Consider the following 26,134-nt stretch of genomic DNA (forward strand, 5'->3'; position numbering starts at 1 on the left):
TTCCTCTAATGTACAAGTCAGTCTAGGGCAGTGGTCGGCAAACTCATTAGTCAACAGAGCCAAATATCAACAGTACAATGATTGAAATTTCTTTTGAAAGCCAAATTTTTTAAACTTAAACTATATAGGTAGGTACACTGTTATTAACTTAATTAGGGTACTCCTAAGCTGGCCTTTGCTAAAAACGTCCTCAATCTGAGGTACATTCGCTGAGGTCGACCCCTTCCAACTCTCCCATCCACACTCGTCTTGTATACTTGTTTCGTCTATCTCCTTTCCGAAAACCGACTTCTGCGCCTGGGCCACGAAGTTTCAATCGCACTGTACGTGCACGCCCGCACGTGGTATTGTGTGGAAGAGCCACACTCAAGGGCCAAAGAGCCGCATGTGGCTCGCGAGCCATGGTTTGCCGAGCCGCAGTTTGCCGACCACTGGTAGGGCAACAAGGCAGATTTGTCTACTTAATGCACATGACTTTGGGGGCTGCATTTTGCTTTTAGCAGCTGCTGGGCAGCGGGACATGGTGCTTAATTAGCTGCCTTTGCCGTCATCAGGCTGCAGTCAGATTTGATTCAGTAGATCGTTTGTTTTAGTCAGTGCTGAGAGTGCTCCCTGAGGAGAGACGCCCATGCTTTGGTCTAAAGAACCAGGGGGAGAGCCTCCCACCCAAAGCCATGCTCTGCCGGTCAGTCCTGAGCTTCCAAACGACCTTGGGGGAGTCACTTTGCTCCCATTGCTTTCATCTTTTTCCAAGCTCCAGATGGTTTCACCACCCAGTGTTTTCACTAATGACAGAGAACATTTCCAAAGCCATTCTAAGTGCTTTTATGTACAGATTTTTCTTTCTTTATGTGCAAATGTTTCCTCCAGCTTTATTCTCAAATATAGGTAACCTATTACTGCTATTCTTTTTTAAAAATATATATATTTTATTGATTTTTTACAGAAAGGAAGGGAGAGGGATAGGAAGTTAGAAACATCAATGAGAGAGAAACATCGATCAGCTGCCTCCTGCACACCCCCTACTGGGGATGTGCCCGCAACCAAGGTACATGCCCTTGACCGGAATCGAACCTGGGACCCTTCAGGCTGACAGGCAGACGTTCTATCCACTGAGCCAAACTGGTTAGGGCCTATTCCTTTTTTATAAATGAATAAACTGAGGCTCAGTGATATTAGGAGAATAAAGTTCACACAGCATAAAAGAGGAACTCACAACTTTTATCAATTGTCCTACAACCTACTATCACTGAAACCACTGTGAATTAAGAACACTCACAAAGAGTTGTTTCCTGAAAAAGGGCCAAGTCCATTTATTTAATATATTGCTCAAGATTGCCAACTGCATAGTGGAGTTTTTACCATTTATTGGATAAATTTAAATTCAAATATTTCCCTCTGGGTAAGACTTTGAAGACTGATTTTGTTTCATTTCTGGTGTTTGTAGAGGGAAAATGCTGTATCAACATTATGCAGTTGGTTATTTGCAACCACAGGTAGCACTTATTTTCTCTGCAAAAGGCAGCATTGCATAGAGAGCTATTGTTCTGCCTACCTTTTGGGCAGTGTGAATTCATAAAGAGTATGTGTGAGGTAATTTGTCATATTTTTTTTCCTATTTTTGTCAGCTTGGTGCAAAGGCATAAAAAGGCTTTCTTCTCGTTACCTGTAAGATTTTTCTTCTTCCTCTTTTTGCAAGAAAGAATGTCGACACTAGAAATTCTGTTCATCTTGAGTTACTATGAGTTAAGGAGGCAAGGCTTTCACCCATGGCACTTTCAGATGGAATCCTATTACACTGCAGGAGGTTTCCATCGCCCTCTGAAATTGTCATTCGTCATGGGAGTGTTCATCCTAACATTTTACATTTCGGAGGCAGCTGCATGTTGTGTTCTGACCAGCAGCTGCCCACCAGAATTCTTCCAATACAATGGGATAAACATCACTCTGTGTGTGCATAATTCTTCCTTCCACAACATTATCAATAAGATATTTTATTTCCAAAAATTGTGCAACTGAATGGAGTTGTACAGCAGCCTGTTGCCTTAATAGTCACAGGCAGGCAGGTCACACTTCCTCATTGATGGACCACATTCAAATATGTGCTGTGTCAATGAAACATGACAACAGGTAAAAATCATTATAACTAAATTGGCATTTGAGTTCTCATCGTATCATCTGATTTTTAATTTATTGTCATACAAAGTGTGACTAGAAAGTGATCACTGACTCCATCCATGGAATGGTACCTGATTTGTATTCTGTGAAAATAAATTCTAACATATTCAAATTACAATTTGGTTTTTCTAAGCAAATATGTATCCACATGATACATATTTATTTAGAACACACAGAATGTCAGGTTTTTCATGTTTAGATAGAGGATTGGTCTGCATTTAGTGTCACATCATCGATCACTGAGTTGGTCAGGCCCTGTATCTTCCACTAAGTTGTCAGATTGGCTTCATTGTCTCCTCATGGTCTAGAGCAGTGGTTCTCAACCTGTGGGTCGTGACCCCTTTGGTGGTCGAATGACCCTTTCACAGGGGTCGCCTAAGACCATCCTGCATATCATATATTTACATTATGATTCATAACAGTAGCAACATTACACTTATGAAGTAGCAACGAAAATAATTTTATGGTTGGGTCACAACATGAGGAACTGTATTGAAAGGGCCAGAAGGTTGAGAACCACTGGCTAGAGTGTGGAAGGTCAGACAGGTAATTTAGGAACTTGAATAAAGTCATAAATAATAATGTAGTAAGGTAAAAGATAATGTATGGCAGCATATAAGAGAGAATTTAATCCAGATATTGAGGGTAAGAAAAGGCTCACCCCAAAATATGGTTTTAAAACTTCACAAGGTCACAGAGCAATGAATAGCTTCCATTCTCCCATACTGAAAGCTGCAGATTTTCAGGAGCTGGTGGGGAGCAGCAGAAAGAGTCCAGCCCCTGAATTTTTAAATGCCGGCTCATTAAAACTAGTAGCCATGTGAATTCTGAAAAAAGTTCCCTAATTCTGAGCCTCAGTTTCTTTATCTATACAGACTAGAGTAATAATACTTAGGTCATGAGGGCTACTCTGAAGATTAATAAACTAATATAACCTAAGCATCTGGAACAGGAAAAGGATAAATAAATGGTAGTTCCCATGACTTTTGTAATCCTTGCCACCACCAAACAGACCTTCTCTTATAATACCCAACTCTGATTTCTATCTAAGGTAGTCCCTAAACCCTGGAATATATGACCAGATATGATTGGGTACAATCAGGATACCTGAAGATGGAGCCTCACATCAGCTGCTTTGTTATGGCAATGCACTCAATTCACACTGAACTAAAAGACCAGCACTTTTATTTTTTATCATAATAATAAAAGGCCAAGAGGCGTCACGACTGAAACTACCAAACGACCAAATGACCGGTCACTATGAGGTGCATGGAACACCTCTCGGGCCCTCCTCCAAGGCCCACAGGCTCTGATCCAGGGCTGGTGGGCAGGTGGGGCAGCGTGCGGGTGGGTGGGGCTGCACAATTGCGTACACTGGGCCTCTAGTATAATATAAAACACAAGAAGAAAATAAAGTTATTTACTATTCCTACCACCACAGGAAGTGTCTTCAAGCTTATTAGGGAAGGACAGATTAATTTTCATAGGGGTGAAGGAATTTTGAAAGGATGAGGGGCACTTGAAGGAAATAGATGTAGAACAATTTTCAGGAAGCTGATCAAGTAACTGGTGTAGAACATAGAATATCTCTGTCCTTATTTATAGAAATAAGTTACTGAGACTTTTTCCTAAAAACTTAATCTATGCCTTCCTAAGAACAAATTATGATTTTGACATTAGACTTAATTTGCAAAGACAATTCTGATAGAATTGAATATAGATTTGACTGAGAAAAGTTTTAGACATTTAATAACATAAAGTTTGCTTTTAATAACATAACCCATAAAATGTAAGTGTATGTAAGTTTCTGAGAATCACTGACTTTCTTCTTATATTAAAATCATTTGTTAAGCCCTAGCAGGCTTGGCTCAGTGGATAGAGCATCATCCTGCAGACTGAAGGGTCCCAGGTTCAATTCCAGCCAAAGGCACATGCCTGGGTTGTGGGCTTGATCCCCAGTAGGGGGTGTGCAGGAGGCAGCCAATCAATGATTCTCTCTCATCATTGCTGTTTCTATCTCTCTCTCCCTCTCCTTTCCTCTCTGAAATCAATAAATATATTTAAAAAAAAATCATTTGTTAAATTTAAATCAAGTTCATATATTTTTAGCATTGTTAGTTATTTATCTTTATGTCATTACTAAAACAAAAATAAGACTCCCACAGACTTTGGTTTGCTTAATATGCTCCACCCCAGAAGTGTTCTTTTCCTGAGTACTAGAAAATTTAAATTTAATTAATTTAAATGTTTTTGCCAATGCCAAAGGCCTTTCAAAATGCATTATGTTTCTGTCAGTATTTGCATAGCCTCATATGTTTTATTCAGAATGCTCAGCTACTTAATGAGCATAGAACCTCAAATGCCATTTGAAAATATGAAACCTTTATCTTTTAACTTGGTTTTGCTTTCATGCATAACGTGACTCTAAAATCACAGTTGTGATATTTAGTAGCTGTCTTTGCAAAACTCCAGGCAATACATCTTTCACATTTCATTGAGAAGAAAAGAACCTTAATCCCACCAGGATCTTCATTATTAGTTCTTCCTCTGGACTTTTCCCCATGGGGATTTTGAGTTGGCCAGATGTCTCTCTGATGAATCCCTAGACAGGCCTGCATCTTACAAAGGCAAGTTGGAAGAGCAAAAATCTATTTTTGAGGAGGGGATTAAATCTTACTTCTTGTCATCTGGCTCACTGTGTCCAATCCAGTCATTACTGCTTCCTATTCAATATTGTACAATTATTCTCTTACTCACGTAGTAGCTTACCTTCACTTTCAGTAGTCTAACAATAATTAGCCACTCAACTGCACTCTCTATTCCCTTGAATTCTACTAATTCTAAAGACTAATGTACAAATCAGTCTTTACACTGGATCCTCTCTCTAGGGAATGCCAATTCAATTTCATCAGCAGCAAAAATTGAAATAGCCTATTCCATATTCATCACAGATGTTTATCTTCCGTGGACAAGAGTGACTGAGTGAAATGTTTGAGAATCAATTGGATGAGAAATTGTTTATTTCTTGAATTGGCCCAATTCTCATTTTTAAGCATAGCGAGGCTTTAATCTTCAGGTAATTGCTTTTGTGATAAAAAATGTCAAAAATGGCAAAATGATTCCAAAGTCACACATTCTGTCATAAATGGTTCTAAATACTGTAACAACTCAAATGTTTATTCCAAATCTTTTCTCTATAGGTACCTTCTCACCTATATCCCTTGTGTCAGTGCTAAGAGTTTGTTCTTTCTATAAAAAACCAGCTGTCTTATTTCTAGAAAAATACTGAATTATTTTGTTTCAATTGTGTTAGGCATGACCAATAAATGTATGAAATCTACCAATAAAAGTATGCAAACGTAAGAACTTATCTTTTGCCTTACTGACCTATTCTTATGTTATATTAAAAGGTTACCCTTACCTCTCTAGCAATGCTGAGCAACATAGCTTTTTACAAACTGGCCATTTCCTTTCTTGTATCTTTGTTTTGAAAGCACAAGTCCATCTGTCTAGAAATGCTTACCTTTTTTCACTGTCCATTTGCAAACAAAGTTCTTTCAAAGTTCTGCTCAAATTTCATGTTCATGAGGTTTTCTCCAAACATTTTTTCTAGACACACACACACACACACACAGACACACACACACACACACACACCAAACACACACTGTACTGTTTTCTCTCTTCCTGGCCCTCTAATAGCACATCATGTATTACTTCATCAAATTAGAATGTTTTGCCTACACTCTCTTTTCTTATTATAGAAGATCCTCGAGGTCAGGGTACATCCTTTATTCATCTTTGATAATCTAGCTCAGTACTGCCCTGGTTATGGCACATACTATGTATTTGTTAATAATTGATTGCATAGTATATGCTGACTTCTGTAAAATTATTCCTCAATTCTGGAAAATAACTACTATTTTTCTATATTGAAAACATTATCTGTGACCATAATGACTTAAGCAGAATATTCTATTTTAAATAGACATATGTTAAATAGACTTACCGTGGTGATCAAACCATTACCTTATACACCTAAAACTAATACAATGTTATATGCCAATTATATCTTCATTAAAAAGGTAGATATGCTATTGTAAAACTTTAATTTTTAAGGTTTTCCATGAGGTACAAGTAAATTTTAAAGTTACTAACCACAAAAGGAATAAAAGGGGGGGCGGTCAATTTATTCGTAAAAATTAACTCATCCAGGTAAAATAAGGCTTTTTAACTAAAAGGTAAAAAAAAAGTGGGCTCTTGTGATCTCTTCAAAATGAGTCTTAATGTTTAGTCTGCAAAACAGAGCAGAGTTGAACTAAAGAGAATTAAGGGTGAAACACGTGCACTCCGATCATTTCAGAGGGTGACTAGGGAGAGCACTCAGCGACCATGATACGTGTTCCAGACCTCACCAGTTACCAACAGTCTAGAGAATGACCCAAATTGTACTCTTTTAGCTCATTGTAAGCTGAGCCAAGATATTTTCTATTTTTAAACAGACAAAAATAGAAGCCAATTTATAAAGTTGTTCATTTATGAGACAAAACATCCATTGTGTTTATTGCTTTCTTCCTTATTACTTTTCTGATAACCACAAAGATTTAATTTTCTGTTAAGATGATTAAAATGATTTTGCTAGGAATGTGCCTAGATGCTTGGAATAGAGAAAGCATTGCTTCTGAGTTCCAAAATAGCTATATTTGAAGGCATGTGCATGAAAGAACTTTCGTAAGCATTCTTGGACTGATATTTTTTCTCTCAACCCCTCCACCCACACCCAACTTAAAAAAAAACAACTTTGGGTGGAGTTAAGAACTCTTTTCAAATCTTAAACAATAACTGGAAATCCTGAAAATGTATTCTCCTTTATCCAGTGGGGAAAACATTTTAAAGTCCCCCCTCCTTTTTCCCCCTAAGAATTGTTTAGCAAGGGATTTACTTAGGGGTTTCTATTTTGAACAGAAAATTCAGTGTTAACTGCCTGAAACATAATGCCATCTATCTGAAAGACAAAATCTTTCCCCCCAATATTACAAGTACATGGCCCTAATAATCCAGATAAATATATCAATTCAACTACTTCTTTACTTTAATTAAGTGGTGAAATTAGTGACTTAGAATATGTACCATTAAAATGTGAATATAATTGCAAATTAAAACATATCAAGCATGCCTAATTTTTAAGTATTCTGATTAATAAATTATGTCTCACATATATATTTACCAGGGTGGTGGGAGCGATCAGATGAGAGACAAGGGCACAGAGCACGGTGTAGTTAGTGGACAGGGAAATGGGCCAGGAACCAGAGGACCAAAGAGCCACGGAATCACTCTGATGTCAGGTTCCTCAAATGTATACCGCCTGCTGGGACCACTCACACATCTACCCAGCACAGCAGTATCTGGCATGTGGAGATCACTCGAAAATAAAATTGGAACTTAGTCATAATGTAGTTTAAGTGTGAAGTGATGTACAAATGTGCAACATCATTCATTATATATTTATATTTAGGGTATTCTGAGCTAATTCCTGTAACTATCCTTCTGACCATTTTCTAATGTAAGAAGGAAACTTCACCTCTCTTTCACCAAGTCTTCCATGAAAAAAAATTCAAACATTTTATTTAGAGTTTATATGCATTTCAAAAATGCTAAAGTTCCATCCCTCGATCTTTATTACAGCCTGACCTTTCTTACATAACCATGACATTCTTCAAGAGGAACTGGAAGTCTACTGCTTGTTGGTCTCATTCAGAGAGACAGGGTCTCTAGTATCAGCCCCAACATTGAGTCTAGAAAGTTTATGTTATACCAGGTTTTCTATTTTCAGGAAAGGGAAGTTGAGTTATATGCTATCGCAGTGGACATCCGTTAGTGCCTAATCTTTCCTGGTTCCAAGTAAGCCTTCATAGGGCCTGAGTGAAGCCACAACAGGACAGCATCTAAATCATCCTGATGTTCACTTGATGAATAAAAACTAAGGAGAACAGAGGCTAGACTCTTGCAGCTATCTGAAAAACACAGGCGATTCTGACTCAGAAAAGTCTTACCTTCCTAATTCTCTCCCTCTAATTTCCCACCACGACGGTCTGTACAGAGAAACTGAGAGTTGTATACTTTTCAGACATACAACCCTGGAGGCAGTTCCTGCTTCTCCATTTCCCGTTGACTAGATACAGTGGTTCTCAACCTTCCTAATGCCTCGACCCTTTAATACAGTTCCTCATGTTGTGGTGACCCCCAATTTCATTGTTACAAACTGATCATAATTAAAGCATAGTGATTAATCACAAAAACAATATGTAATTATATATGTGTTTTCCGATGGTCTTAGGCGACCCCTGTGAAAGGGTCACTAGAAGCATCTCTAAAATAAAATGTTAGTTGGTTATAGAGAAATGCTTAACACAGGCGAAGTGTGTATGTCTCATTGCTTTTCGTAGTTGGTTATTACTTTATATTGCTGATGCCTAGACTATCTTGGCTCTAAACTTGATTCCTGAAGTTGCTTTATATGCATTACATAGAAAATTGACATTTCATATCTCAGCTGTTTTTATTCATAATGTCTCTTTTCCAGGATATTTACTGAATGAGTTAGACAAATACATGGATGGCAAAATAAACTGGCTATAATTACATGACAAATTCTAACTTATAAACTTTGTAACAAAGCAGGCAGCATAATTTACAATGTTGAAAAAAAGATCAGTAATATGAATAAGGTCTACTTAAAACATTGTTATTATTTTAAAACACAAATTAAGCAACAATCGAGGCAATTTATTTTATATATTAACTTATACATGTTGTTCAGTAATATAACATACTAGAGAGTGATGAGGATTTAGTACCTCCAGTACAGATTATATGTCAACAACCACTCTTAGCTTGTCAAGGGTGGGGGGGAAAAAAGGACACTTATGTAATACCCTTTGTAATACTTTTAGCGAAAAATAAAAACAAACAAACAAAAAAAACAACCACTCTTAAAAATTTCTTGACCATGCCTATAACAGTACATTTTGAAACCATATCTGGACATGGGAAAGGGCATCAATATTGCCAAGTTTGACCACTACTCACGAGAGGATATTCCCAATATAGGCGTAGTAGGAGCAACAATAGGGCGTGGTCCCATCACAGCAGTAAGATCTGCAGTCTTTGCCACACTGAGCAAGACAATTGTCTACAAAAACAAAAACAACATATCCAGTTACAGTTCTGAAATCACAAATTCATGAAAAGTTATCCCATTTCATACCTTAACCATTCCTTAGTGGATTTAGATTTTTGTTTAATGTACTCAGAATGGTAAAAAATTTGTAAACACCTGAACTAATCTTCCTTCTCTATTAGATATAAAGCTTGAAAAGGCAAAGACCATTCTTTGAATCACCTGCATCCAGCACCATAGTTGGTGGTCAGAATTGAATAAGACAACGAAGGGAGGAATGAATGACCTAACTAATCAGTCATTCAATTTGCCAACTGAGTTCTCATAATAATTCTTAAATGGTAAAGTCTTTTGACTTTAGGGTATTACTCTCAACTTCATTTAATGGAAAATGTTATTGACATGAATAATGTCAACTGGAAGTAATTTTAAAATAATGTACATGATCAAGGTTTGCTTACATATGGTAACACGAATAAGTCTGCATATCTTGTCAACGTATTTGGATTAGAAAATACGAAGTTTCCCTAGATAATTAACTTGTGAAAAATTAAGAGTTTAATGTCAGGTTGAAGAATCAATAAACTATGAAACAGCACTCTGTGATGGGAGGAAGGTATTTTCTGATTAAAAAGGACATGTTGGAGCTAACAAAACCAAATTATTATCTTTTTTGCCACATGTTTTTGGTAAGGGGAATTATACCAAAAATGTTGAATGGAAATTACCCTGGCTTTTAAAAATTCTTTATTCCATCTAAATAATTTATGTTTAACAGGTTAAGGTTACCATTTAGTTATGGTTAGTGGTATACATTATAATGGATATATGAGCTTCAGGTATAGTATTAGGAAAACATGAAGTACACCCTGATAATTTAAGTTAGATGTTCAAAAATCACAAAATAAGTCATTTCCAACTCAATCTCTGAAGGTAATAACAATTTTCTAAATTATGTAAGGCTTTTGTTTTCTTGCTTAAGTCACATAAAAATATAAGATGTTATATTTAGGTCTACATGCCCAAATGATTTATCTGGAAAGAAAAATTTTGCTTTTGCTTTTAAATCAACTCCTTGCCAAGATGAACTTTTACAAAAGGATGTGACCTAAAAGTAGCAAAGTTCATTCACCTTTACCAATAATGTGTGGCCTTTGTGGAACAAGATACAAAAGTTCACATTTTCTTTCCCCCAACTTTATTTCTAACTTCTAAATTAACAAACTTTAATGTCTTCTTCTGGGATGAGGTAAAAAGAAATGGGGGGGGGGGCGGGGGAAGATACTTACCTTTGTAAGATGCAGTAACTCTGCTTAAATTTACTTGAAAATGTTGAAGAGAGAAACACAGTCTAATGATTTATTGACTGTATGCTTTTTGCAGAATGCATCAAACTTTTAAAGGCTATTTATTTTCTTATTTTCCCAGTGAATGTTTACTGCTCTCATTTTTTGTGCTGTTTAATTAATTCAACTATTTAGGAGTGTTTTGCTTCATGATCTTAAAAGCTATAAAAGACATTGAGATACAGGCAGAGCTGATATCCTCATTTGTTCTGCGGGAGGACAACCGATATGTAAGCAGCTTTATGAGGTGTCTTTTCAATGACATCCAGGACAGGGATCTTACTAAGCACTCCATGAATATCAAAGACTCAATTACTACTATTGCACTCAATTACTCTTATTGTAAGGACATGCTGATATCAAAATATTTTGAGCCAATGTGACAGGAAACCAAGCCCAAGATCTTGTAGCCAAGAAACTGGCTTTTACCTGCAGCAAACATCTCCATCATGTCACACATTGTTCATGATTTTTATGGCATTTTCCAGTGCTCCTGTCTACTTCCCAGAATTAAACGACTGAAAAGGGCAGATTTAATAGCTCGCAAATACATTCACAACCATGGCATTTCCAGACCGAGGTTCCAACCACACCTCAAAGCTTATTTTGATATGTTAGTTGCTTTCTCCACTTTATTTGAGACTAATTCTACAAAGATCAGAGTCTGAACAATACAGGAGCGTTTTCTCACTTGAAAAAAAAATGGAACATTTTTATTGTCTTCAGAAAACAAATAATATTGCTTCTCATATTCAAGGTAAGATCCTTGAAAATCAGCCAATGCAAACTTAGTTAAAGACATGAAGATCTGGACGAAGGTTTCCCACCCCCACCCCACCTTAAGGAATGTGTCCTACAGGAAAAACAGCATCTGGCTGCAAAGATTTGCTCAGAACAAGGTTCTTATAAGCTACAGCTAAGGATAAGAGAGGAAGGAAAGGGAGGGGACAGAAGTCACTCTAGCTGAGACTGCAAAGGCAAAACCTTGGCCAAATCCTGTCTTTGTAGCCTGTACTGGGCGTTGGATAATAATGTAAACACTTCATTGGGTCTCATTCCAGAAGTGACTCCACAATACAGCATGATGCTTCAGGTATAGAAACTTGCTCGTATCTCCTTAACAAATGGGCCAGGAATTGAATGCATTTGCTTTGGGGTTATAATTCAGGTTATGGACAGCACATCTACTTGTGTTTTTGTCCCATTAAAACAATTCATTTAACAGGGTGTCTGAACTATTCTTACTTCTGTAGTGTCCCCTTATCTCATCTCAATCCTCACTTCCAGCCATAACTCTTACTTCCAACCAAACTGAATTATCTATTTTTGCGAAGACACATCTCGTGGTTTTTGCCTTTGTGCATACTATGTCCCATAACTTCATCTCCAAGATCTCCCTATCTGTCAAAGGCCTAGTTCCTAAAAGTCCTACTCAATTCAGTTTTTCTGAACAAATATTGATTGCGTTCCACTTATAGGCCAAGCGTTTTGCTAGTCTCTGAGACTATTAAGCTGAGCAAAACAGACATCATTTTCATGGAGCTTACACTCCTAGGCGAGCAATAAGGCCCTCTCCTTTGGACACCGATAGCACATGATTGTACCTCTCCTGTGACCCATTTGGGTAACGGACACACTATCTCCTAGCCAAGACTCAGAGGATGGCCTCTGTCCTATGTGTCACTCACCATATCTCACTCAGCAAATATTAGGTGAATGAATATGGAAGCCTCTGATATAAAAAACCTCTGATATAAAGAGTTCAGGAATTAACACCGAAGAACACATTAACTAAATATTTCTTATCAAAGACAATGAGTCAACTTAGTATTTTTGGCTTCAGATTGTGTACTTTGTAGCTTAGCAGGGAGAGATGTGGAAAGAGAGAAGAAATGGATGGAGAGAAAACTTTCTGAACTAACCAACCAGCTCTGCAGGAAGGGAACCAAGAGAAGGAAAAGTGTGCAAATTAGAAGCTTTCTCTTCACCACAAAGTATAGAATAAGACAAAAAAATAAGAAAAAGTTGTTATCAATGGTGTGGTTGAGTAAGAGCAAATGAGGTTATTACAGTTGCATTTGCTGTGTTCGATTTTCTTATTTTTGTGTTCTCTTGATAAAGACAAGGGGTAGGAAAGAATTATCATTACTTCAAAGAAACGAATAAAGAGATAAAACAAATATGAATGCTGTTGATTCTGTTAGTCCCTCAAGTTCTGAAACCTTGTATGATTTAAGTAAAAGAAATAAGTGTAAACAGATTAGAATGTGAATTCTCCTCATTAAACAGGAAGTGCTTTTCCTACTTTTATAAATTTCTTCATTTTCCCTACAGGAAAATATCTTTGAACTAACTTATGGAAACCACTAATTTGCATTTAAATAAACAGACTGAAAATTTCCATAAGAGTTATTGTGTGTCACTTCTGGCAAAGTTGAAAGAGGAATTCAAAGCTTTTGATGTGCAGATAATGTTGAAGAACTCTTCATTTCAGCTCTAGTATCTTTATATGCACTTATAAAAACAATCTTTCTATATATTAAAAAGTAAATCACACTGCTATACATAAATTTAGTATCGCAAGGTCATGGGTACCAGCCTCTGGTTTTCCTCATAGGAAATTAGAGACAGGGAAAACGTTTTGCAAAAACACTTTGCTTTTAGCTTGTGTTGTGAATAGAAAACAGATGCAAAACCCGTGTGTAATTAACTTTAGACCTGAGTAAGGAATGAAAGGCCAGATCATCGGGCTCCATAGCAATAGCTAAAGAAGAAAAGCACTTTGCCTCATCAGTCATCAGCAATGCTCACTGAGAGGAATCAGGAGGAGGGAAATGAGGTGCCCTTCACTTACAAACAAGGGCTCAACAAAATCCACGAAAACAGACTAGACTCCAGGTGAATGTATGCCTCCCAAAAACCTTATGTTTGATTTCAAAGCATCCAATTGCCCCAGGTGACTGCCCTAGAGAATCGCCTTCTAAAGAATAAAAACAAAGGTCTCAGGGGTTTTATCTCCAGAGGGAAAAAGCGGAATATTCAAAACGCGAGGGTGGAGAAGGCAGTGAGTAGCCTGTAGTGAAATGCAAAAGTCACCACTCTGGTTCGTTGGAAAACGCCAGCAGTACTGCTTAGACTTCAGGTGCTTTTTAAACATGTTTTCCTCCCCCCCCCCCCCCTTAGCCTCCAATCGCCCTGATTCCGGAGTCGTGGATACGGACACAACTGGATAATGTTCCGTTATCCAGAGAGTGAAATCCCCTACGTGTGGGGTTGGGGGCTCCAGGTTGCTGGGTGCAGAAAGGGAAAGAGAAGTAAAGAACAGCGAGGGAACTTCAGAGGGAAGGGCACCATAAAGGAGGAACAAACCCAAACCGCGTGGAGGTGGAGACCAGGGTCCCCGTCCCCGGGACCACACCATCTTCACGCTCCCGGGGCATCGACTCAGACCGCGTCGCCCCGAGTGGGACCCAAGCGGGGCCCCGGGGCCCCCATCCCGCTCCCGCGCCCTGGGTCACTGACCTGCGAGCACAGAGAGCAGAACCAACTTTGGAAGCAAGAGCCCTGGACCGCCGGGCAGCTTTCGTGCGTCCATCCAAGCCGGTGGCCGGAGGTTGCGCGCCAGGCCAGCGGGACAGACAGACAGACGGGAGCGGCTGGGAGCGACGGCAGAGCCCAGAACGGAAGGGGATGGAGGGGACGGAGGGGACGGAGGGCGGTCAGATGGAGCCGGCAGTGCACCCGGGAGGGGGGTCGTGCAGAGACCTGGCCATGGCCCGGGAGCCTTGGAGGGGAGCCCGGGGGGCCGCACCCGGCTGCGCTGGGGCCGAGGTCTCTTTGTCTCTCCCGGCGGGGCCCTGGCGGCGGGCGAGGGGGACGATCGTGTGTCCTGGGCCACCGGGGTTCACGTTTCATCGCCACCGGTGGCACCGACGCGGGCTGGGGGCGGAGGTGGCCCGACTCCTCCCCACGCCCCAGTTCTTCCTTCTGCAGTGACCCCGGGAGCAGGGCCCTCTCCTGAAAGAAGGTCATCTACCCCTGGGCTCTGGCTGTTGCTATGGAGTCTAGCAAGCTCCTTTTTCGCCCTGACCTCCACTCCATTTTTTTTTTTCCTTCCTTTTGAAGCCATGGATAAGAGATGAAGAATCGTATTTTTTTTGTCTTTAAACAAATGAAGGGCATTTTTAAGGTGGAAGGCATTGGACCAAAAAGGTAGTGATGAAAATGCAAGAGAACTGGAAAGTACACATCCAGTATATGGTAGCTCCACTGAAAGCTGTTAAAAAAATTGTTTATTTGTTAAACAACCAAAGCACTTCCCATATAATTAGGAAAAACAAAAACCAAAAATGCACACCATGGTCACTATTGTTTGACAATGCTATGGAGTTAGTGGCCTATGGGATTAGGCAAGAGAAAGAAAATAGAATTATAAAAGTTAGAAGGAAAATTATCACTTGCTGATGATATATGCTTTTATACATGGAAAATCAAAGAGAATAAACTATAAAGGTCTACTAATACCGAAACTAGAGTTGAATGACTAAAAATTCAATAGCATTCTTTTATGAAATGAAGAGTCAGTTGAAAAGTTCTCAGTCAAATGCACGAAGGAATAAAAAACATAAGTGAACAGAGATACTTCTCTTGACTAGAAATTTCAACAATATGAAGATACCAATTTTCCCTAAATTAATCTCTAAATCTGGGAATCAAACTGAACTCAGCAAAAATACCGACATGATTTCTTTTCAAACCACTCTGATTCTAAAGATTACAAAAGAAAATGAACATGTAAGATCTATTAAAAATGAGTAAATGAGCTGATAAAAATATTTCACAAGAGGATAGGCAAAATAAATATTTCAATTAACTAAACAGAAGTTCCCAATTTATGTTGTTCTAAAGTAATATTAGCTTAATTTACATTTTGTCAAAGGAAACCTATCATCCATACTTTCAGTATTTTTTTTCTTTTTTGAGGTAGGTGGTTATATTCTCATTTATTTATTCTTTGTATGCATTCATAACTTCACATAGTTGAAGTGTAATGTCTGCTCAATTTTATATACTGACTTTTTTTCAGTTAACATTGTATCCTAAACATTTGCATTATTTGTACCATCTCCATAATCTTTACAGTCAGCAGCTGCTTACAATTCCAGTAGGTCATTTCAGCATATTTTACTTAGCCTTTCTTTATTGCTGCAATCATCTTCTTACAGTTCTGTCCATTTCCACTTCCTCATAGTCAATCCATCTTCCAGGCATTAGCCTGCTTAATTTTTTAGAAGTAATATCAGATCCCCCATCCCACTGATTGAATTTTTTAATGGATTTCCTTTTCCTTTTGAATAATATTCAGACTCCTTACCAAAACCTACAGTGCCATGCACAGTTTGGTTCCCATCTGTCTTTCTGATTTCTCATCACATGTTCATCCCTCCTTTGTATGATCTGGCCACAGAGCCTCTTGGCGCTTCTCAGAAGTACCAGTCGTTTTCTTGCCTCAGAACCCTAGCTCATGCTATCCCCTCTCTCTGCAGCAGACCTCTCCCCAAATCTTAAACTTTGAGTTCACCTAAAAGGTCACTTCTTCAGGTTTCTTCCTTGATCACCTTCTGTTATTATCAATTAACACACTGTATTAATTTAATATGACTTCCAGGAAATTCTGATGTATATTTAAATTTGAGAACCATTCGTCTAGGAAATTGCTGTCCAATGAAAATATCACATGAGCCACATACGTATTTTAAGTTTCCCATAGCCATGTTAAAGAAGTAAAATGAAAGAGTGAAATTAATTTAAAGATATATGTTATTAACTTTGGTCCATCCAGAATATTATTATAACATATAATCAACATAAACAATTATTGAGATATTTTGCATTATTTTTTATATCATCTTCAAAATCCTATGTGTATTTTACATTTAATATCCTGTTTTAATTTGGATACTAAACTTCTATCAGAAAACCCAATCTAGATTTTGATTTCATAAATTTACAGTTGAAAAAGTAGATACACATACCAAAGTTGTTCCAAATATACCTAAAAGTTTTCTAATAATGAATGAAGCAACTGAATTGACATTTTAATTTAAATTCATTTAAAAATTTAGTAAGTCCGTTGCTCTAGCCACATTCTGAGAGCCCAAGAGGTGCATAAAGCTATTAGCTACCATATTAATTGGCACTAATCTAGCAAATGCCCAAATTCTACCACGAGGAACTTATCTGAGGACTCTGCCTCTTGGGCACCAAATGCTACGACAAGAATCCCTATTACTGGTCTGTCTCTGGCCTAAGTGACTTTTTTGCAACACCACAGCACTCACAAAAAATATAGATCTCTGTGTGTCTTTGTCTTTATGGAACTATCTTATTTATTTTCTTATCAGTGCATGTGACTGGAAGGGCCATAGTCACATCCCTGTGATCTAGCTGCAAGAGAGTCTGGGAGAGGTCAAGGGAGGAAAAATGGGACATACGTAATACGTTCAACATAAAGAATTTGGGGAAAAAAAGAGAGAGTCTGGGGATGTTGAGTTTTGGCATCTTCTTTGGGGAGGCTGGTCTATGTAGGTAGAAAATTTGCAAAACACTGGAAAGGTGCTCTAAGAGTGCTGGGCAGTCACAGAGGTCTGGTAAACAGCCACTGCTTGTCCCCACTACAGGGTAAGCTCCCATCTCAGGGATTTCATCATGTTGTTCAGGGATAATTCACCCAGAGCTTTGAACTTAGTTTGGCTCAAATGGCAGTGCAATAGTTTTGGGCTTAATCTAGAAGTTTATGGTTCACACCAGAGAATATGAACTAAGAAATATAAAACATGTGCGTTTCCCTGTCTGGGGAAAATCAGTTTCAGTATGACCCTGCTGTGAGGAGGACATACTCTTATCTATTTGCTTTTAACCTCTGCTACTGCCAGGATGATTTTTCTGATAATTTCCAGGGCCTTCTCTGGATGATAAGTTAAAAATGGAACATGAATGATAGCAGAGATGAAGGGTAGAATGACCTTGAGTGCACAGCAAAGAGTGATCCAGCTGGTGATGTCAGGAGATGTGTCCATCAGGAAGCTTGCTTCCCCAGACTCTTAAAGAGAAACTGACTTGAATGTAGGCAGGTGTAGTACTAACTGCCCTTTCTCCACCACAGACTTTTTGTTTGCTTAGCAAGGGCATCTGATCCAAGAGTAGTCAATCCATAGACTGGCAAACAGTTTATGGCATTACTTGCAGCAAAAGGTAAGTTCAGCCCATCAGATGAATTCAAATTATGAAATACCAAAATACGGCAATAGTAGAAGCTGAAAATATAGGAGGGTGAAATGAGGAGAAAGCAGGCAACTGTAATGGGTCATTTGCTGGCGTGTGTTTACAAGGAAGGATTAACTATGATTAAACAGAAGCAAAGGTGTAGAGAAAAAGTTAAATGTGTATATGTATGCATACTGTTTTAAGTCTATTCAGGCTGCTATAACAAAAACGTCATAGACTGGTAGACGTATAAACAACAGAAATTTGGTTCTCACAGTTCTGGAGGCTGGAAACTCCAAGATTAAGGTTCCGACCACTTCAGTTCTGGTGCAAGCCCACTTCCTAGTCAGCTGCATCCTCACATGGTGGAAACAGGTGGGGAGAGCAGTCAATTTTCTGAGGGCACTCATCCCCTTCATGACGTCTCCCACCTCAGGACCTAATTACCTCCCAAAGGCCTCATCTTTTTTTGTTTGTTTGTTTGTTTTGTTCAATCCTCACCTGAGGATATTTTCCCAGTGATTTTTAGAGAGAGTGGAAGGGGAGGGGAGAGACAGAGAGAGAGAAACATCAATGTGAGAGAGATACGTTGATTGGTTATCTCCCCATGCACCCTGGCCAGGGCCAGTGATCAAGCCTGCAACCGAGATACGTGCCCTTGACTGGAATTGAACCTGGGACTCTTCAGTCCATGGGCCAATGCTCTATCTATTGAGCCAAACATGCTAGGGCAGGCCTCATCTTTTAATGCCACCATTTTGGGACATTAGGATTTTAAATATGAATTTGGGGGGACACAATAATTCAGATCATAGCACATATGTATACACACATGTACATATCCCCATATATGCACACATATATTCACATGTGCACACACACATATGGCTCTGGTTGTTTCCTTCTCCTAGTGTACTCTTTCTAGGTCTTTAAATGGGAAACCTTTCATTATATCCTCTAATTATGTTTTGGGTTTGAGTCAGATGTCATTTATTCAGTGGGCCTTCCCTGACTTCCCAGTCTAATTTTGTCTTCTTTGTTTCTGCCCCCACCATCATTCATTTCTAACTCATCACAGTCTTTTATTTTCTATACTAGAGGCCCAGTGCACAAAATTCATGCAAGGGGCTCAGCCCTTGCAGCCTCGGTGGCTTGCCTTGACCCTCGCAGCCCCGGCTTCATCCAGAAGGTTGTCTGGAAGGATGTCTGGAAGGTCATTTGGCTGTCCTGTCTAATTAGCATATTATGCTTTTATTAGTATAGATAGCACTCATCACCACCTGAGATAACTTATTTGTTGATGGGTTTACTATGTACTATCAATTGTTCCCTTGAATTTAAACACCATGGAAGTTGAAGTCCTAAATATCATATGCACTGCTGCAAGTATGTACAGTGTCCCCAGTGGTCCCTGACATAGTGTGTGTCCAGGGGAATAAATGTCTGTCAAAAGAATATGTGATAAGTATAAATGTATATATGACATACATTGCGTCAGGTTGGTAGGTAGAAAGGAAATACTGAGAACTGCAGTGATGCTCAACTTTGAAAATAGTGAAACACATGTACAAAGACTTAAGGACCCTACTGCTAAGTCCCTCAGATCCACCTTGGCTCCTGCCATTTCCTGCTTGTCCTGAGATCATACAGTAATTCAGGGTCAAAATTATTGGCAGGTCTCGCTGCAAGGCTTTCCAAGTCACATTTTATTGGTTAAATTAAGGAGTAGAGGATTTTTCTTATACCTGTCACTTTCTCTTCTTTCCTTTGGCAACAGCACTCCGATTTCTCTCTAAACTAGTGCTTCTCAGCCAGGGAAAGTCCTCCCATCCCCCTTCAGGAGACATCTGATAATATCTGGAGACAGAACTGGGATGCTTCTAAACATAAGACAATGCGTAGGCCAGCCCCGCCCAACAGAGTTATTTAGTGCAAATGTCAATAGTATTGAAGTTGAGAAACGCTGCTGTGAACTATCACCCCATCTATTTTTCTCATACAAATGATTCAGTGTTTGTTTTGACCCAAATATAAAGGTTTTATGCCAGTTATTATAATAGAAGAGTTGGAATAGAGAAATCAAGTTAATGCTAGTGAATGCTTCTCATGAATCAGCAGATGATTACATGCACGTACCTACTCTTCCTCCCAAAGTCCACGAAAGAAGAATTAAGGGGTAAAAGTGTGTTGACTCATAAGGTAAAAGAGAATAAGACAAAACATATCTGTAGACAAATATTGTCATGAATTTTGGAAGCTAGGAAGTCAGTTGAGGAAGAGTATCTGACCTGGCAGGGGGCAAAGACACCTTTGCTTGAGTATCTGCAAAAGGTACTCCAATTGCAATGTTTAGAAGTTGGAGGTATAGATGCACATGGATGGTAGTGGTAGAAAGCAGGAGCGAAATGAAAAGGATTGGTTTAAAGTGAGTATATAAAAGTAGGTGGACTCCAGGTCTCCCTGCAGCCATGAAATACCAGTTGCTATGCTTTCCTTTCTCTCTCCCTCTTCCATCACTTCCCCTTCCCCCTATCCTCATGAGCACCTCATCTTTGGACTCTAGAACATTCAAACAAGAGAATTTCTGGAATCAGTGAAGTCAAGTGACTAGGCTAATATAAGCAGGGGGTTAGTGGTATGAAATGATGGTGTTGGATTTAAGCCTTGTTAGTCTTGGTAGACCACAATAAAAAGTTCAAAATTTATTCTAAATATAGCAGAATGACTTTGAGAGTTTCAAGAAAAGGAATGCCATGATTTGATGTATCTTTAAAATTTTTTTCTCTGATTGCAGTATGGAAAATGGATTAGAAAGAAAGCAAGGGGATAATTTTGGAAGGTTTTTTTGTATTTCATGGTGATTTGGATCTGTATGGTGGCAGAATAAATTAGAGAAATGGATGACTCAGCTCCCATCATGAAGGTAGAAGAACAAGAAAAAGCTGTTGATGGACTATCTGTAGAAGATGAGGGTAAGAGAGGGACAAGAGATGACTTTTAGATTTTTTAAAATTGAATAGTGAGGCAAATGTTAGCCCATTCACTGAGATGAAGAAGGCTGAGAATGGAAAGGTTTGGAAGTGGAAGGTTGGGACAGTTGAGTTTTGCTCTTGTTAAGATGCCTCTTTCAATATCCAAGTGGAGCTACCAAGTAGGCAACTGGAAGATGGCTCAGGATCAATACTACAGATATAAATTTGGGACTCATCAGTCTATTAATGGTGCTGTGGGTTGAATTGTGTCCCCTAGTCCCCCAAAGATATGTTGAAGTCCTGACTCCCAGTACCTCAGAATGTAACCTCTTTTAGAAATATGATCATTGCAGATGTTAATAGTCAAGTTAGGATGAAATTATACTGGAGTGGAGTAGGCTCTCAATCTGATCAGACTGGTGTCCTTATAAGAAGATAAGAGACACAGAGATTTGGACACACGAGGAGAGAATGCTATGTGATGATTCAGGCAGAGACTGGAGTGATGCAGCTGCAAACCAAAAAAAGCCAAGGATTGTCAGCAAACCAACGGAATCTAGGAAGAGGCAAGGAAGGATTCTACCCTACAGACTCAAAGGGAACATAGCCCTGCTGACAACTTGATTTCAGACTTCTGGTCTCCAAAACTGTAAGACAAAACCTTTCCGTTGTTTTAAGCAATCTAGTTTGTGTACTAGGCTATGGCACCGGCCCAGAAACTGATAAGATGGTATATAAGGGCAAGGACCTGGCAAAAACATTCAGTGTGAGAATATATACAGGAAAGAGAGCTAAGAACTGAGCTGTGAGGCATTCCAACTGGGAAGATCTATGGCATTGCCCCAGTTTCTGGCTGGTTTCTGACTCCGGTGGTACCTCAGTGCTTCCTCCCACATAGATAAGCTTATGACACCCTACCCAGGCACTGCAGACATGTGTCACGGTTTCCCCTGGTGCTATCTTCGTGCCTCTGTCTGTTACAATGACTCATGCCAGTGCTGCCTCACTAAAATGAGAGAGAGAAAGGCTGGCAACCTTGAGAAGTACTTCTTTTGTTACCATATGTTAAAGGAGTTTACGGAATTGTCCGATTCACAACTAATAAACAATGGCATCAGAATATTAAGATCAGAGTACTTAAAAACTCATTATTTTTAGTTATAGTCTCACTATAGCTTCTTATGCCAATAACGAGGGAGCCTTCACATCATTGTGAACATGGTAATATTCTGCGTTAGTGGACTCATAGACCCTTTTTATTTTTTATTAAAAATATATTTTATTGATTTTTTTACAGAGAGAAAGGGAGAGGGATAGAGAGTTAGAAACATCAATGAGAGAGAAACATTGATCAGCTGCCTCCTGCACACTCCCCACTGGGGATGTGTCTGCAACCAAGATACATGCCCCTGACTGGAATCAAACCTGAGACCTTTGAGTCCGCAGGCTGACGCTCTATCCACTCAGCCAAACTGGTCAGGGCTCATAGACCCTTTTATAACATCTGATGCAATCCACGTTCTAAGTCATAGGCATAATGAAGACCGTCCCTTCAACATGGGGCATTCAAGCTGATGCGGAAGAAATCTTGCCTTCTGTCTACTGCAGTGGTTCTCAACCTTCTGGCCTTTAAATACAGTTCCTCATGTTGTGACCTAACCATAAAATTATTTTCGTTGTTACTTCATAACTGTAATGTTGCTACTGTTGTGAATTGTAACATAAATATCTGATATGCAGGATGGTCTTAGGTAACCCCTGTGAAAGGGTCGTTCGACCGCCAAAGGGGTCGCAACCCACAGGTTGAGAACCTCTGGTCTACTGGAATCAGTGCCTCTGCTCTGCAGTTATTCAGCATGCACACAAGGCTTCTCATATATGTATTCCCTCTTGACTACAGCAAGATTTTATGCACTTTAAAGCTGGTTTTCCATCTTCCATTTCTCTATGACCATGTACTTTTTATTTCTATGTCTTAATGTGAGAAGCAGGGGTGCAATAATATTTCTCTTTTATAGAGTTCATTCACACTCAGGAAGGCGAAGAGGCTTCTTTACTAACCATCCAGAAGTTAGTTGTGGAATTGAAAGAAGTCTGTTTTCCCCTATCTATTTCCCAGATCATAGAAAGGGTTTCAGTTTTCATTTAGAACCTTTGCCCAGACCTTTATTTCCGAGCTTCCACCAGCTTTTCTGTCCATATAAGGCTATTTCATCCACTGTGTTCTGACTTCCATCTCCTTCTATCTCCTAATTATAGCCCTCTTAAAAGAACATTTTTCTCCATGTATCTCTTATTCTGCATCTTAGCACCCCTTCCTTTATTCTCTGGCTCTTTCCTGAGTATGTAAACAGAACTGCAGATGTTATAAACTGAAAAACAATGTAGTCTCTTTGGTAATTTTAACTGATGTGCGTACGTTTTTGGCACAGCTATGTCTCTACAGGTTTTGTTGCTTCTCTGAGAGATGTGTTTCTGCTTTATGAATATACAGGGATTGGCAAAAGTAGGCTTACCATTGGGAGTATGCAAAACAGTTTATTCTTGTATTAATATGTATTAATGATTGCATTATTTTCCATACAAGGAACTGAAGATCTATTTTTTGTCCACTCCTGTATTTATAATGTAGTCTACTTGTATACTATAATTTGCTCTTTGACATTGCATGTATTCTTGCTTGAGCAGCTGTTTTCTGGAATGAGGATCTGAGATGAAGAGGACTTTAGGAAAGAGATATAGATATAATTTTTAACTTACACTGGAAATACGCCAGAAAAGGGAGGACACTTGTTTTTGTGCATGAACATTATTGTGGGCCTTTGATTTCTCAGCAGTGGTATTGTCTGGGACTGAAGGACCTGGATGCTGAGGAATGACTTTGTCCCAAGCACCACAAGGTCACTGGTTCGATTCCTGATCAGGGCACATGACAGGGTCACGGGCTTGATCCCCATTAGGAGCCATGCAAAAGGCAGCCCATTGATGTTTCTCTCTCTCTCTTCCTCTCCCTTCTTCTCTCCCTAAAGAAACAAACAAAAAACACACAAAACAAAACATAAAAAATAATAATTAGCTGATTCATTTATTTTTCTTGTGAGTGTGGCTTAACTAAAAATGATTATTGATTACAAAAAAAATACATTATGCTTCAGTCCCAGGTATGGAAATATTGACTATGATTTTCTAGTATAAAATATAAATCATGATATTAGAATACAGGATATAAAAACATTGTTTCATTTATGATAATCAAGGTCCCAGGTTTTATATGAATCCATATAAACAGAGGACAGTTTGGGAATTTTCTAATTGTAATACAAAGTACAATAAAGATGACAACCTAAGTGTTGGTAAGTTAAGGCAACACTGGCAGGAAATAATAGCCCAGTACCCTTGGGAAGGTTGCTCAATCTTTTTGACTCACAGTATTCACAGTTGCAAAATGGAAGAATTACTTTAGTGAAGATCTTTTTTTTTCATCTCAAAAGCATACATAGTTCTCTGCTGGGTGCTAGCTCAGGGTGAGAAGGTAAGGGATTCATTTGGGTTGAGGGTGGAGGGAATGGGATGCAGAGAAAGTTCTTAAAGGAACTCTCCTTCTTCCCCACCCAAGGAAGATGAACTACTATTCTAAGTGGTCAGCTTAATAGTAAGTCTTGAAGTCAGGTCACATCAGTCCTCCAGCGAGGTTTGTCTCCTTCATTACTGCGTTGGCTATTCTGGGTCTTTTGCTTCTCCATATAAAGTTTAGATTCAGTTTGTAGATATTCATACAATAATTTGATAGGATTTTTGTAAGGAGTGTATTGAATCTATAGATTACATTGGAAAGAACTGACACCTTAGTAGTATTGAATCTTCCTATCCATGAACATGGAATATCTCACCATTGGTTTAGTTCTTTGATTTTGATTATCAGAGTTTTGTAGTTTGTACATATTTTGTTAGATTTATACCTAAGTATTTTACTTATTTGGGGTGGTAATGTAAATGGTATTGTGTGTCCTCTCTCACCACCACTGTTCAACTTCATATTGGAAGTCCTCACTAATGCCATAAGACAGGTGAAAAATCACATACAAATCAGAAAGGAAGAAATAAATTTATCTGTTCACAGATGACTTGATTGTGTATAAAATCCAAATGAATGGGAAAAACCTTCTAGAATGAATAAGCAATTATTGCAAGGTTGTAGGATACAAGGGTAATACACAAAAGTCAGTTGCTTTCCTGTATACCAGCAACAAGTCTGTCAAGAAAAATATATTAACTTTATTTTATGTGAAAAATTTTATAACACTTTTCTCCAGAAATAACTTTATTCTTTCTTTAATTATATATAACTTTAAAAGCAACCTTTGAGAGAGAAATATCTTGAAAGAGGGATATATAGTGCATACTCTATTATAGGAAGCTTAACCTATTTCCATGATAGTTATATTTATTACCAATATAGTGTGACTATATTACCAACTGACATAAAGAAAAGAAATGAAAAAGAAAAACAGAGAATATGAGAGAGGGAAAGGTTATTTCTGGTTTGAGATTATTATGTTTTTTCACTGATTAGGACATCATTATAGGTAATATAGTAAATGTTTGTCTTCCATGACCTTATTTTTAATCTTTCAAGTAACAGGATTGGGGATAAAACATTTTGTATACATTGCTGGCTTCTTTCTTCTCATCACTATTCTAGGAGATAAAGCTGGTTTAGATAACAACATTCCTTGCATTTAAGTTTTTCTGTGACTATTTTGCTAAGAATTCAAGTCATATACATTTTATTTATCTGGAATAAATATACCCTGAATGATAATGATTATCTTGATTCATAGAATCATTACTTATTGCTATTGATTCTTAATATAGCTAGAATTTTATTAGCTAGCCTTAGAGATCCAGTATACATTTAAGTTATTAATATTTTAGGAGGAAAGTATTTACCAGGTGTCCATTTTTGTGGCTACTACATTTAAAAAAAATTTATCTTTATTGTTGAAAGCATTACAGATGTCTTCTCCCCCCCCCCCCCCCCATTTACCCCCTCCACTCTGCACCCGTCCCTCCCCCTCCAGGCCTTCAGCACACTATTGTCTACGTCCATGGGTTATGCATACATGCATATAAATTCTTTGGTTAATCTCTCCCTACCCACCCACACACCCCTGCCTTCCTTTAGAGAATCA

The 26,134-nt window shown here is 38.6% G+C and overlaps 1 protein-coding gene across 2 annotated transcripts in view; it reads right to left on the minus strand.

Annotated features, from left to right (window-relative positions):
• Positions 1–14,615, minus strand: part of CYYR1 (cysteine and tyrosine rich 1) — a 78,498-nt gene extending 63,883 nt beyond the window's left edge. For both annotated transcript variants that reach the window (XR_011470142.1, XM_070403661.1), the window contains exons 1-2: positions 14,227–14,615; positions 9,268–9,370 (exon numbers count right to left, since the gene is read on the minus strand). Coding sequence is in view for 1 of the 2 variants with exons in the window: in XM_070403661.1 (XP_070259762.1) it covers positions 9,268–9,370; positions 14,227–14,299 (176 nt within the window). In the remaining variant the exon portion in view is untranslated. The remainder of the gene's footprint in view (positions 1–9,267; positions 9,371–14,226) is intronic.
• Between the last annotated feature and the right edge of the window lie 11,519 nt (positions 14,616–26,134).

The sequence above is a fragment of the Myotis yumanensis genome, unplaced genomic scaffold (genome assembly GCF_028538775.1).
Source record: "Myotis yumanensis isolate MYYU_CA2020_CCGP unplaced genomic scaffold, mMyoYum1.0.hap1 SCAF_2, whole genome shotgun sequence".
Lineage (NCBI taxonomy): Eukaryota > Metazoa > Chordata > Mammalia > Chiroptera > Vespertilionidae > Myotis > Myotis yumanensis.